This window comes from Falco peregrinus, chromosome Z (genome assembly GCF_023634155.1).
Source record: "Falco peregrinus isolate bFalPer1 chromosome Z, bFalPer1.pri, whole genome shotgun sequence".
NCBI lineage: Eukaryota > Metazoa > Chordata > Aves > Falconiformes > Falconidae > Falco > Falco peregrinus.
In genome coordinates, this window is record NC_073739.1 from 60,522,197 (window position 1) to 60,537,233 (window position 15,037).

Consider the following 15,037-nt stretch of genomic DNA (forward strand, 5'->3'; position numbering starts at 1 on the left):
GCAATAATTGCAAGTGCCAAAACCCTGTAAGAGCATGGGTAGGTGATAACAGCTATGCAGAAATCAAAAGGGAAGGATGCTTCAAAGGTAAGAGGGCAGACACAGGTGCGCTGTTTGCAGCACAGAAAAGACATCAGCCTATTCCTCAAATAGCAAAGGACAGTTCCCAACATGACCATTGTTACCACTTCCACAATTGCTGTTGCGCCAACAATAGATCAGCTGGCAGCAACTCACAAATGATCATTCACCACAGCATACGGCAATGCAAGCAAGGCTGGACTCCCACCTCCATCAATTGAACATTGCTTTGGGTAAGTCATAGCTTTGCAGGGACTTGCGCTTCCTTGTGTGCACTCTCCCCCTCTCGCCTCTATGCTCTTGGAAACAAAAGTTGTGAGGTGTTTGTGTGAACTGGCAGGCTGCCTAACCACCCTTGTCAAAATGGCTTTGCAAATTTGAGCTGAGCACCAAAGGCTTACAAAAGGACTGCTTCTACTTAATGAGCTCACTTGATACGCAAGGCATACAATTTCTCTGCACTCTTGGTTTCACTGAAGGGCTAGGAACATTCTGTATTTTGATAACAGTAAATCACCAACAGACCCCCACATGCAACACTTTAGCATTGTAAAAATTTGGAACACTGACATTCATGATGAAAAAGAACCCATGTGTTTTTTGTTGAGGCAAGGAGCAAAAGAGAGCTGAACGGTGCTGTGGCACAGCCTTGTGCCATAGGCTGATTTACTGCAAGATCTTAGTTGCTGTGTAACTGAAGTTGTGCCATCGTTGATTCCTGGTCTCAGCTTAGCTCTTAATGAAGTCAGTAAACCTTGCTCGCTTGGTCTTGCACTGAAGCAGGCTGGCTTAGCACATTACAAGTAATTTCTTTCTTTCTTTTTCAAAACCTGCAGCAAGTCATTGGATTCCTCCCACCTTTTGCCCACAAGAGCAGTACATCAGAAAGACAGCTAGTGAATCAGTCTTTCACAGTACTGTGACGCTGGTAAATCTCTAAGACAACAGCTCACTGAAGGTGAAAGTAGATGCCACTGATGCCTTTCCCTTGCTAACCTTTTCTCCCCTCCTCCTTCCCACCTTCTCATTCCAACCTGATCTGATTTCACTTGGGACCGGGGATGTGTTCTTGGGAGCTTTGCTCCAGGCAGAAACCAGTGTGGTACAGGGGACCTTCTCCTTGCCTTCTTTGCTTTAACACATTCCTGAGGGGGTGCAAAAACTCACCTGCCCCCCTGGCAGCTACCTCTGATACAGAGTTCTGCTCCAGAACAGGCTGCACCCAGCCCTCCCCACAGCTGGGCAGGTCTCCTGCTGCAAGGAGACCGCTGCAGTAGGGCTTGGCTTCTGCCCTTGATACTCAGACCAGGTCACAGGGTCCTAAAAGAGCATTAAGCCCCACATCACCACCAACCCTGCATGGCTGGGTCTCACATAGATGCAGAACGGCAGTGCTGCCAAGAGGCCTGTATGCCAGACATCATGTGGGCACATGCCTGGCAAAAGGCTGGACCACGTGAGCAGCCTCTCACCCAGAAACCTGCCTGTGCCCAGCCACTTCTCACCTTCCCCGGCACGGACTGTCACTCCCAAACTCTGCAGGCAAAGCTGCCCCATGGGTGTTCCCTCACCTGCTTCAGGAGAAAAATGCTTCATGAGCTGCAGCTGCTTAATGGTGCTGCTCAGCAGGCACACAGCTGGCAGCTCCCGACAACATAGGCCAGAGCACTCACCGTGGCTAAAATGGCCGGACAAGACAGGTGGAGGAGAGTAGCCTTCCCACTGGCACAGTTAGGGCTAAATGAGGACAGTGGCCAGATGCTGACTGGAAGCTCTGGGCTGTGTGCTTTGGTATTCGACCAGCTCAGCCCCCTGCGTGGCTCTTTAATACCACCTGCTGCACTGAAGGGCCTGATCCCGTATCAGCGCTCTAGCAAGCGCATCACCTCGTGGGCGTTGGTTAGCACCAAGTGGGATTATGGAGCATTTTGCTGAATCAGGCTAACCACTAACAGCAGACTAAAACGATTTGTGAACCTGGGCATTTGCACTGTGAAACAGTACATTTTTTTATGCAGTGTCTTCTTAAGTCAACAATCTTTAAGTACGTTAGGGATTGGACAACTTGTTGCCAACAGCACAGACCAGTCAGATTTGAGCTACAGCGTAGTTTGTCAGGCTAACATAAAAACCTGGTCTGCCTTTCTTTAAGGAAAGAAAAAAAAAAAAAAGGCACTATGAATGGTTCCTACTGCAATGCCAAGAATAATATCGAGAGGAAATGTACTCAAGTGAGTCTGGAAACCATTTTACCCAGGAATGAAATATAATTGGGTGTTTTTCTTAATGGAGCACTAAGCTACATTAGCAAAAGTGATGTGCCTTCACCAACATGTAAGCATATATAAAAGCCTGTTTTCAGAGGAGGGAAAAGCCATTTTTAAAGCTATCTTGGAAATGTTAAATAGACCACATTTGTAGCAATTAACTCGTAACATTTTTCGTCTTATTTCTTCCAGAATGTATGTGTTCCTAGAACCAGCCGACAGAAAGACACAGAACAGCCCTAAAGATACCTATACACACACTTTCACCACAAGAGGTGTTAAATTTGCAAGCTGCCGGAGCAGTTCACCCCTGACAGCGAGCAGCCTCCTCCACACGGGGAAGCGCGGCAGGTTGGATGAGTTGCTCTAGAGGTAAATAACCTGCTCACAGCCACCACCTTCCAGCAGGAGGGCAGGCAGGAGCAAGCTCACCAGCTGCCCTGGTAGCAGCAAGACGACAGAATCCCAGGGGTATCTCCTGCACTTGCACATTGTAGCCACGTGCACAAGAAGCCCACTATTTCGAGACTACAGAGAGCTGCAGCGCGTGCGACAGCCCCCTGCTCTGCACAGGCATCAGGTTGCATGCAGCGGTTTCACAGCCCCACCACTGCTGCTTGGCCAGAAGGGCTGACCACTTGTGTTTGCAGCCCACCTGCAACCTTAGGCACTGGAGGAAAAGCCAATCGCTGTGGCAGGTTTCCACGCTGTAGCTGAGGTAGGTAGCTTAAGGCTTCCTGTGCGTTCAGCAGACACATTTTCAGGATTCAACTCACTTTGCTATTTTAGGTATCTACTTTAAGGAGATGAATCACACCTAGCTCCCACCTTTCTCCACTAGGCAGAGAAGCAGCTCTGACTACTTCAGATGCAGAGAGCTACAGTTATTCAAACTGATCCCACCCTGGGCGTTATTAACTGCCCAGCTCCAAAACTCAGGCACATAAAATGCACCGGTAAAAGAATGGGCAAGTCTGAGTTGTCAGGCCAGGGATGACATCTTCCCCATAAAGGAGTCTGGTTTTGAATTCACCTTGGACAAGAATAAGGAAGCGTATGGCTATGCAGCCTCACTGGTGTGCATGACTGCAGACAGTGTTTGCTGTGATCTCTAGTCCCGTTGTCCTCTGCCGTCCAGTGAATGAAGTTACTTGGCCATCAGTTTGTTAAAATTTTGCTGTCAGACAGCGCAAGGCTCGCGTCTATTAAGATTAGAAAACCTGTGCTTCCCCACTCCCTCCTTCCCAAAAGCAGTTGCGGTGAAAGAAAAGATTAATACTGAAGAGCTGTGAATAGAATTTAAAATCTGACCTCATGGGTAGGCTAAGTTGTTCCAGTTTCTTGTTCTAGCAGTCAGCCATTTTTATTTCTTTTTTTTTTCTTTTTTATGGCCAAAATAAACATTTTCACAAGGAAAAAGAAAAATGTTCAAAAAACCTGACATAACTTCCATAAAAAACACTACCAAAACTCCACTAAAAATCCAAAATTTTAATCTTGGAACAACCACCTTTTTACAAAGAGATTTGAAAGACTGAGTGTACATATTCACAAAAGCAACAAACTAAGGCATATTCTCCATAGCTGTGTTTATGAATTAAAAACTTTGAGAAGTCATGTGACACTATCTCATTTAAACCTTGTCAAGATACAGTCAATAAAAATTTTAAAATGTTTGACTTACTTTTACATGTAGTTGACTGTTGGTTTACACAATTACCAAGAGTATGAGCTAGATTAATTTCAAATCACTGAAACAAATACTCTGGTAAAAGCATGAAGCTTAAACATTATTTTAAAGTACTCATTAGAAATGCAAAATTTCAATTATAATTAAGAAATGTTAAAGACACTACATTCCCTATATATCAAGCCTGAATGTATCTTTTTTGTACAGTATGCACATAATTGTCTTTATAAATACGAAATAATTTATCTATAAATATCTCAAACATGACTAGTAGCTGAAGGGAAGCTGAAAAACTATTTCAATTTGGCCTGAAAAATTTAAAAAACTTAACAGTCATCCCATACATACAGAACTCCGATAGCTCTATCCCAAGGGCTGCCATTTTGGCCAATATCCTTTGACTCATTCTCTTCACACCCACTCATGAAGCACCTGCCAGTACATTGCCAGTAAAGAATTATGGCATCTCTCCTGTAATGGAATAGTCTCTAGAACTAGCAAGGCTGCTGCTAGAGAAAACTTAATGAGACATAAGTACCTTAATTAAACAGAAGAAATATGTGCTGTAATGTGTTACAGTTAGCAGAGATAAAAGAACTCTTGAACTAGACTGTCAAACAACAAAAATATGGATGTTCTTTATTTAAGTTTTCGAATGAACTCTATAGTGTTTATAAAAAATAAGACAAAACTATTATGAGACATCTGTGACAAATTCCAAAGCCTACATCAGCTTTCTTATAAGCCCCCTAATCAGTTCCTTTAAATCCAGAGCCACAGTACGTTTGTTAGTCAAGTCTCTTGTCCTGACAGGAGCTCATCAAACCTCTCCATCTCACGACCAGCCTTTTGTGATTTTGACTTAATGGTTTCATGGCATGTGATACTGTCCTGTGCACAGGTTCAGCCTGTTTAACACAGGACTCATACCAAGTACATGTTAAATGTCAGTATGGTACATCATTGTGCTCCCCACAGCACACACACTTTTCAACAACCCTCCTTGAAGTACAACACAAGTTTTCAAAAATACAGCCTTAAAACACAAAACCAAGAAGTGTTAATAGAAGTAAAATTTTAAAAAAGTTTTAACTTCTTCTCATTGCTTTTCATTCCTCAGCTGCCATGAATCACAGAATTGTCAATGTTGGATGGGACTCTGGAGATTATCTAGTCCAACCAGCTGCTAAAGTAGTTCTCCTAGAGTGGGTTGCACAGAATCACACCCAGGCAGATTTTGAATGTCTCCAGAGAAGGATACCCTGCAACCTCTCTGGGCAGCCTGTTCCAGTGCTCGCTCACCCTCACAGTAAAGTTCTTCCTTATATTTAGATGGAACTTCCTGTGTTGCAGTTTGTGCCCGTTGCCCCTTGTCCTGTTGCTGGGCGCTACTGAAAAGAGCCTGGCCCCAGCCTCTTGACACTCACCCTTAAGATACTTGGAAAGATCCAATTTTCTCCAGGCTAAACAGGCCCAACTCCCCCCGCCTTTCCTCAGAAGGGGGGTGCTCCAGCCACCTCACCATCTCTGTAGCCCTTGCTGGACCCTCTCCAGTAGTTCCCTGTCTCTCTTGAACTGGGAAGCCCACCACCAGCCTCACCAGAGCAGAGCAGAGGGGGAGGATCACCTCCCCGGACCTGCTGGCCACGCTACTCCTGATCCCCCCAGGATCCCACTGGCCGCCTTGGCCACAGGGCACACTGCTGGCTCATGGGCACCTTGCTGTGCTCCAGCACTCCCAGGCCCTTCTCCGCAGAGCTGCCTTCCAGCAGGTCAGCCCCAGCCTGTGCGGGTGCGTGGGGTTGTCCCTGCCCAGGTGCAGGACCCTACACTTGCCTCTGCTGAACTTCATCAGGTTCCTCTCTGCCCGATTCTCTGGCCTGTCCAGGTCTCACTGAACGGCAGCACAGCCTATTGGGTATCAAGGAAGGGCAACATTTCATTCTTTTCCTAGTCTTTTCACCAATTTTGCAACTGGACTTTGTAATTTTCAGACAGACACAAGAGCACACCCACTCACATGTTGTAACATGATTACAGCAAAATCAAAAGCCACAAAATAAAATAATGGTGAGCATTCCATAAGTGGAATTTTAACTTTTGGTCAACATTTCTGCTAGGCTAAAGGCAAAAATATGCTATATAAAATCACTTTAACAACTGCAGAAAAAAGCCTCTTGTTTAATTTAGCCTCAGCTTCATGTGTGGTCAGCCTGAACTATGCAATTTCCTAAAAGAACAATTATATAGTAGATTGTAAAGCTAAATTTCTTCCCTACTTGTATTCATTAGCAGCTTCTCCCCTTGCAAAACAACATTCATGTGAAAAAATTTACTGTGGCACTCAGAACAGTTGAAGGCAAACACACGTGTACGAGCAACAAAAGCTGTCAAGGTGACAAACGATTCAATGGACTGCTTTCTTCGCCACCTGCAGCAAGCTTGAGTGTTGTTAGCTTTCGAGGGGGGTGCTGAGGACTCTTACGAAGGTTGTCGTCCATCTGCAGAGAAATAATGAGAGCCGAATCTGGCACACAGTAGAATATAGATTATACAATTAGCCTATCTGTCAAGGCTGCCATCATTAATGCTGATTTGTAGTGGTTTGGGGAAGGAGGGGGGGGCAGGGGGGGCAGTATTTTTTACCCTGTTATTTCAGTCCCAGCCAAAACTGATACTTTGGTTCCTTTCCACTCCTGAACACTTTTTCCACTCCTAAATACATGCTTGTGTTAGAGCTGCTATTCATTCCATTAGCATATGTTACATCAAACCCAGGGCAAACAGATGTGCTTCTCCTCAATCGTTTCACCAAGATTGCTAAAGAAAGCAACACTGGACCTTCTTCTAAGAGGTCAAAGTTTCAATTTGGTATAATAGCCAAATGCTGCTAGAAAGCACATAAGTCAAACTGCTAACATCAATGGATGCTTTTGCATGTTCGTTCAGCAACTTGCAAGAACAAACCTTTTTCAAATTAAGAATGTTCTGGAGGCACTGGGTGAATTCAGGATAATTACAGATTTCAAAAAGTATTTAATAAAGAACTTGTTGTAAGCCCTTTTCAAAGACAGGTTAAAATTAAGCTCTGAATATAAAGATTTTATATTTTCATAGCAAATCAATCTAATACTCTGTGCATAATGTGCTATCAAAGAGTCTAGTTACTACAGAATAAACAGTCACAGAAGACAGCACAGGGGAGATCTCCAGAGGCTGTCTAGTCCATCCCATTTCCTCAAGGTAGGACCAGCTTTACCTAAATCATGCCTGACAAATATATGTGCAACCCATTCTTTAAAACTTCCACAGCCACACTTCAAAACCACAAAGAGGAGATACAATCAATACATAATGCTACAAAAGCTGATCATAGTCAATGATCTATTTCATACACTAATCTTCTTTTCAGGAAGAAATGCCTTCCAACCTTCAGGTTAAAAGTCCTCTGTCTGCATCAGAAGACTAATTCTCCCCAAGTGTTTTTCACACAGGTTGATAGGTGCTGAATGAGTGCTTTAGAAACAAAAAAAACCCCAAAGAAATAAAAGCTAGATGTAGAACAAGCAGGACAAAGTGTGACTGTAGGTTAGGGACTACAGCATTCAGCTGGGAACAAGGAGAGCTGGCATCAGTCTTAACTTGCAAGACCATTTCCGAGTTTTGATCAAAACATTTGCCTCCTCCTTTGCTGAAATGTACACTTGCAGAAAGACACCCTTCTTTTGTTGATATGTGTGCTTGCAAGACAATGTTCTTTGGATTGTAATAAAAATACTTTTAAAGTACAAGGCTTCATTAATTATTCCTTTCAAACGACATATTCTTCCTGCCTCTTACACAAAGTAACTCTCTAGAAAAAAGCAATTAAAGTGTCCATTGTACAGTTGCAGTTGACATGCAAGAATATCTGTGAACAAGTAACCACAATGAAGCAGGAAAATTAGAGACTGAAGCAAAAGTAACCTTTTCAATCAAGTTGGATTCTTTATTTACAAGCTGTGTGAGTTTCTGCAGATTAGCATCTGCTGTATCCTGTCCAGCCGGAGAATGGCCTGGAGAGTGAAGGCAGAAAGATGAAGAGTGAAAAGGTATTTACAAAAGCTTTGAAACCCTTAAAAAATAAACCCACATTGGAGAAAAAGTTCATGCGCTATTTTTATCTGAAGAAGAATTTAAGTGGAAAAGCCATTCCATGTGAAAAAACCACAAGTACTAAGCATGAGCCATAGCACAGATACAGGTGCATTTTGCCAATGCTTGTCAAAGTTTAAAACTGAGTATTAACCCTTGCTTTTAATTTTCAGTCCCTCCTGCACAACTCTCGAAGTTTCTCTACCTCATTTCCCCACAGAAGCTCTAGCATAAACTACGTAAAATCCAATTCTGCCTTGGTTCACAGGTGGAATCCTGGAGTCCTAATTCAAACAAGACTACACATGACAAAAAGGGGAAAAGAAACACAGCTTACCTAAGACAGTTAACCTGAAGTAGCAAGTCAAAATATCATCACAGAATCGACACAGATTGGGAAGCTGCTTCAAATGCTCTTGTAATTGTACTCTGGGGAAGCACACTTTATAAATTGGTGCAAGGAAACCAAACACAAAGGCATCCAAGGTGGTAGGACTGAAAAGAGTGACAAAACAAAAGCAACTGAGGTAAGACGTTAAGACCTCTACAACTCAACCATTTTCTGTATATGTCAAACATAACTCAGGACAGCAGACAGTCAGCTCTTCTGGTATTCTATCTTTTCATATCAATCTGGTAAATGCTTTGTACAGATTGATTTCAATGCCTCTGAACAAGAGACATGCTGGCAAGCTGAAACAGTAACTTCAGCATTCAAAGGCAGCCATGCTGTCATGTACACTGACAAACAAGCCACTCTGAAACACATTTCTGACACCACAAAAGCCAAGCTGTATACCAGGGGACCAGGCTCCTCTCTCATGAAGTGGTCCAACTTCAGTGGCTGAAGAAACAGATCATCCTTTTTAAGCCCTGTGGGTGCTTTGCTGTTGGCAGTACCTGCTTCCTGCTCTGTGCACATACCACAGGAAGAGGAGTATTCCCGGACCAACATCCTCCTCCCATGAAGGTAGTGGTAACACCTCAGGCTTAAAGCATTTCTTCTACGTATGAGCACAGGAGGTGACATTCACTGGCTAGAAAAGCATTCTCTAGCGCTACACTAATTCATCAGGCACCCCACATTTTCTTAGCAGCTGTGGGCAGCATCCACTTGTCTGTGGAAAACACAAGGTAAGGAAGACATCACATTGCCTTAGTCTAAAGATCTCATTTGTGCCCTGTTTGCTCCTTCAGATTTATCTGAAAAGCACAAGTGTGAGACATGAAACTACTGTGCAGCACTTTTAACCTGCTCTGGCAGGTTAGAAAAAAAATTAAAATTACATGTAAAGTGTTCACAGAGTCATGTGGCATCTGTTTTATCAGTCATTAAAAAAAAAAATAAAAAGAAGTCACACTCACGTATCCCCAAAGAAAAACTGAGATGTTCCCAATCTCTTCGACAGGAGATTTAGGCACTCCTTGGCATCCCTGTATATCTGATGAGACACAAGACTGTCTGAGAGCCCTAGGTGTAGCAAAGCTAGTAGCACAGCATTGTTCATCGTCTGACAGTGTGCTAGGCTGTTTCAGTTCTTGCCTTCAAAAGCATCAACTTACAAATTCTTTACTACAGAACACACACCTGTGCTTCTACTTCAGTGAGACTGTAGAGTGGAGGCCCTCCTCTGGTCAGCAAGATCCTGTTCAGCGCTTCCCTGGACATCCTTCCAGGCAGATACAAACTCAGTGGGAAGGCAATCCTTGAGGCAAACCATGGCTTTGTCACACTGCAGTAATTTTCAGCCTCAACCCAAAAAGTGTGCAGCTGTATCAACACAAGGGAAAATATGACTGGAATTTAAGTAAGAATAGCATGTATCTCTTAAAAGTTTGATGCGTATGATCTCCGTCAGAGAAGCAGAAGCACCAGGAATTACTGTAATTTAAGGCAATCAGGCTCCATAAAGGATTATACTAACCCTTTGACAGTAGGAGTGTATAATTAAGGTAACAGCTACCTTCCACCCAAAGAAAACCAAGAAAGATAATACATAGACCCATACACATGTGCCTAAAATTATATACATGCTCATGTTTATATATGTATATACATACACACACACTCATACACACACCGTACATAGAAAATATATGACAAAAAAGTGGCAGACTTACAGGATCAGGGTGAACTCTCTAGAATTTTTCTATTTTGGTTTATATCAATCTTAAAATAAAAGATACGATGAAATAATGAATTAGAAACCTAGGGGGTCAGCTGAAGACACTAGCCTATGATACCATCCCATCTGAGTATTTTTTCCTGTGCAAACTGAAGGCAAAGTCATTTAGCAGATCCAATGTCTGGGGATTTTCATACCTCTAACGTACTTAGACTAAACTGGTGAGGGCTTGTGGCCTTATGCTACTTAGAACTGAAAAATGAAACTACTGATGGATATCTTAATTTCTCAAAAGTTCTAAATGAACAGTTCAAAAGGCTTCCACAGTTGCGCACCACACATCAGACATAGCACATCTTACTCAAAGCTTTTTCAAAAGAGTCAAATGAAACAAAAAAACAGCTACAATAAGCTTTTTCAGGATACTGTTTCCCAAAAAAGGATTAAAAAACCCAACATTCACAGGTGCCCTTTTAAAATGTGTTTCATAAATTCATCACTATTACTTCACACCTCACAAACACGCACTTCTTTCCTTTTCAAAAGCTGCTAGGCAGTTATTTCCAAAATTGCACTAACAAAGCCAATACATTCCAGCCAGGACTACAGCTGACAGACTTCAATGTCTCTCATGCTGGGCACCTCTTGTAGCATTCCCTTCCAAAAACTCTGACCATTTTGAAGTATTTCTCAGTATTTACCAGAGCAGGAAGCAGCTTCTCTTCAAGTAGTGCAATATATGCCAGTGTATCAGCTCCTTGTTTTGCAGACAATTCATAATCAGCATTATATTTCTATGAATTAAAAAAAAAAAAAAAACAAAAACCAAAACATGACAACATACTACAAACAGTGTTCCACAGAACTTTCCAGAAAGATCACCAACACAACCTAAAGTTGCTTCAAACTAAACAGCTATCAGGTTAGTACTGTAACAACACTTTTTAGGACAGAAAGCACACGCTCACTAGAATTTCTTTACTTCTTCAGTCCAGCCATGTCAAACCTCCTTGCATCTCTCTTTTTCCACCTTCCCATTCCTAGATTTTTGGGCCCTCGTATTTTCAAAATAACTCATGTTTTCATCCCATTGCTTTCCAAGCAAGTATCCAGAGATACAGTGGCAATTTTTCAGTACTTGGGGATGTAGCAAACCCCTGGCAAGTCCCCATCTTTATTTTTGAAGAAGCATCTGGCATTTAAGTTGCTGTAAGCATTAAAAAAGGCAAGCCATCCCACTTTTTGCTTTTAATAACCATTCTAAAAGCTCAGAAATTGGATGCTAACAACATAAGAGACCAAATGCACAGCTACCTAAATTAATGCAGTTACAGCTGACTGAGCTTTTAATTCTGACACAGGATCCTTTCAAGGTATCCTTTTTGGGGGGGCAGAGGAGATTCACTTCATTAATTTAGAAACAAAGGCTCAGTGTTGACCCTTAAACATCTGAAAAACAAGCGTATTATTGTTATACTTTAACTCAAAGAGGGTTTTTCTTCACCAACATTATGAAACTTCTGAAATTTAAAACAACTGTCTAAAATCCCATCTCAAATGCACAGTTGTAAGATCCTGTTTTTCTCCCCCTAAAGATTCAAAGTTTCAATAAGCCCTCTTGATTAGGCAGGAACTGAATTTCTAATGTAAAAGCAGAATAGTGGGCTGGAGGACCATCTTAGAAATAAAAGATGATGATGCCATGTTTCACTAGACATTTTTATTCTTTGTAAATAAAACATTAAAGAGATCTGCAAAAGACAAGCAAGAGTTGACTATGCAGTAATATGACGAGCATCAAGAAATGCTTGCAGACATTTTTATGCTACAAGCTACAGAAAACCTGCATATGTTAAAAACACTGTATGTATTATCCTTCAAAAAAGAGCACTTGGAGACAATTACCTATTAAAGCAGATAAAACCACAGACTTCCCAAACGCTGATATCCTAGGTCTCCAAAGCCATAATAATTTTAACATAATGATGTTAAAAGTGTTATAATTACAAGCAAAGGTGCTCAGTGAAAAACTGCTCAATTAAGACCAGTTAGTTGTCCTTGTCAATGAACAGTTTTCTTGTGCCTATTTTTAAATCTTCCACATAACTAACAATCAAATTTTCAAACAGTAATCTGTTACCCACCATTCTGCAATTCTCTGGCATACATGAAAAACAGGGAAACACCGGGTCTGAACTGAGTTCCAGATTTTCAGAAGCCTGTATCAATGTATATGGGGACATGCTGAGTCACTACAAGGCAGAGAAAACCAATCTTCTGAAAGAGCCCCACCTGTTTTCTTAAGAAGTTTAGTATTTTTGCTGGCTGAGAAATAACAATGTCTTCTGATATCAGGACTGGTACATCTCCTAGAAGGCATAAATAATAAAGTCAACAATTTATATGAATGAAATCTAACATAACTAGAAGGCAATCAGTCACTGCATCCACTTTTCCTTTTCTCCATAGCATGCTCTGATCTTCCTAAACATATACACATAAAATAAGCTTTACATAGCAGTGCAGTTCCACTACACTCACAAATATGTTTAGTGTATTGTGGCCTTCACCGACAGCAATACACAAAATCAGGCCCACATCAAATCAGACTGAAGGCAACATTTTCTGCTAGATATCTGATACTTCGAGAACCAGCCTATTTGTCTGGATTTCCCATGTTCATCTTAAGAAAAAAATTCCAATCCAGTCCAACTGCCCTCCCAACCCATTCACCTCTGGGCCTCTCCTTTCTTGTACTCTAATTTTTCCCAGCCCTTCCCCTCTAAATCCATTTTAACCACCTGTTTCCCCTAGCCTTGCTACAACCACTGCCCAAGCTACCACTGCATAACCATCAACTTTTCCAGCACCAAGTATGTCACTTCTGCCTAACATGATTGTGCTGCTAAATACAATTAAAGTATCGATTATCAGTAACACTTACTATTTCAAATTTATTCTTTTTTTTTTTTTTAATGGATTTAATGTATTTTGGCTATAACAAGTCAGAGAACTTTTGGCAAGTACACCCTGCTAGTTTTGGTACTTTCTGCTAACAGAAAACAATAGACTGAAAAATAAAGAGTCAAAGGTGCAACTTCTGCATGGATACAGTAATGCCTAAGCTGACGATGTGTATGTGTAAATGACAGAGTACTTTAACAATGCAGTGATTTTACCTCTCAGGAACACACCAAGACAGTAACTTAAATGCCAAGCAAACAAGTAAGAATAAGCAGAAGTATCCAACATGAAGCAGTCCTCTGTGATACGTTAGTTTCAACTTCTCTGGCAACTAAGCTGTTAGCTGCCTTTTCTGAGTGCGAAACACTTAAGACTTACTTTCACTAGGCCATCACTTTAAGACTGCCTGACAGAAACGAGGTATGTATTGGCACCAGTGCTTTGTCAACTCTGCTGCTTCAGCCATACACATTTAAACGAAGTATCTTTTGAGACACCTTATTTATGTCCTCCATTATTTTACTCCCACAAATTCATCACACTTAATCTTGTACAGGCATTCACTGATGTATTGTGAAAGCAGGTAGCCTTCACTGGGCTGGTTACACTCATGGACATAAAACCCAAGCAAACCCAGGAAAAATGCAGAAACTGGAACCTTAATTTATAACGTGGCTATGATTAAAAGAACAAAAACCGCAACGATGGTACCTTTCGGAGCTCTCCAAGAGTTATTTATAGTATTCACTGTCAGGGGAGCACCAGAAAATTTGGCGTAAGCCTGCAATAAAGATTGTGGGGAAACAAATCCAGCCGCTGCATAAGTGGAAGACGGCACTTTTAGAAGTTTCAAGCAGCTGCGGGCACTGAAGATCGACTAAAAGCAAACGCGCCTACCCCGCGTTGGCCTTCAGCCGCTCTCTGGTGCCCTGCTGCGCTCCCGGGCAGCGCCGCCCGCTCAGGCCGCGGCCAGGCAGCCCCGGGAAGGCGCGACGCCCTCGGGCAGGGCCGCAGCCGGGCCCGGCCCCGCGGGGACGGAGGCAGCGGCCCGCGGCGAGGCGGCTCCCTCGGGGGCAAGCGCCGGGGGCCGCCCCGCCCCGCCAGGCCGCGCCGCGGGCCCCGCCGCCGCGGCCCCCCTCGCCCGGCCCAGCGCGGCGGCTGCGGCGGGCCCCTCGCCCTGCACAGCCCGGCCTCGGGGCGGCGAGGGCGGGTGCGCCCTGCGGCGGCGGCGCCTCGCCCGCAGGGGGAAGAGCCCGCGGCCGGCCGTGCAAGCAAGCCCCGGGGCGCCGTCCCGCCGTCCCTTCCTCCCTCCCTCCCGGGGCGGCGGCGGCCGCCGGCCGTTACCATGACGGTTAGCGACTCCGGGTGCAGGGACGGCAGTCCCCAATCGCCTCCCCAGCAGCTCAGCTCCATGGGGGCTGCCATCTTGTCCGCCGCCCGCGCCGGCCCGGGAAGCGCGGCGCCGCTGTCCCTCGCACGGCGGCGCCCGAGCGCCCCCGGCCGGGCCGCGGGGAGGCAGAAGGCGGCGGGGGCGTGCGCGCCTGAGGGCACCGGCGCGGGGGCGGGCCCTGCCCCGGGCACCGGCGCCGAGGCCGGGAGGCCGCGGGCTGGGGAAGGGCAGTCGCGGCCCGGAGCTGCCGCCCCGTGAGGAAACGCTGCCCGGCCTGAGGCGCCGCCGCTTTGCTCGTGGCACACGGCAGCGTAACGCCTCGCTGCACCCTGCTCCCAGCCGTGACTTTCGACAGGAGAATAAAATGCGGCTTTCGACCAAACGT

General features: G+C 44.1%; 1 protein-coding gene across 5 annotated transcripts; it reads right to left on the reverse strand.

Annotated features, from left to right (window-relative positions):
* Positions 1-4,651: 4,651 nt before the first annotated feature.
* On the reverse strand, positions 4,652-14,770 carry MTX3 (metaxin 3). 5 transcript variants are annotated; one of them, XM_055790925.1, is made up of 9 exons: positions 14,607-14,770; positions 13,974-14,043; positions 12,591-12,667; positions 11,000-11,092; positions 9,761-9,943; positions 9,538-9,614; positions 8,510-8,667; positions 8,005-8,093; positions 4,652-6,565 (listed from the first exon to the last, which is right to left on the reverse strand). In XM_055790925.1, the coding sequence occupies exons 1-9, from the start codon at positions 14,685-14,687 to the stop codon at positions 6,491-6,493; spliced, it is 903 nt and encodes a 300-aa protein (XP_055646900.1). In that variant the 5' UTR covers positions 14,688-14,770; the 3' UTR covers positions 4,652-6,490. The 5 variants fall into 5 exon arrangements, with proteins under 5 accessions (XP_055646900.1, XP_055646899.1, XP_055646901.1 ...); XM_055790924.1 differs by having other exon boundaries at positions 4,652-6,539; positions 14,607-14,768; XM_055790926.1 differs by lacking the exon at positions 8,005-8,093 and having other exon boundaries at positions 14,607-14,769.
* Between the last annotated feature and the right edge of the window lie 267 nt (positions 14,771-15,037).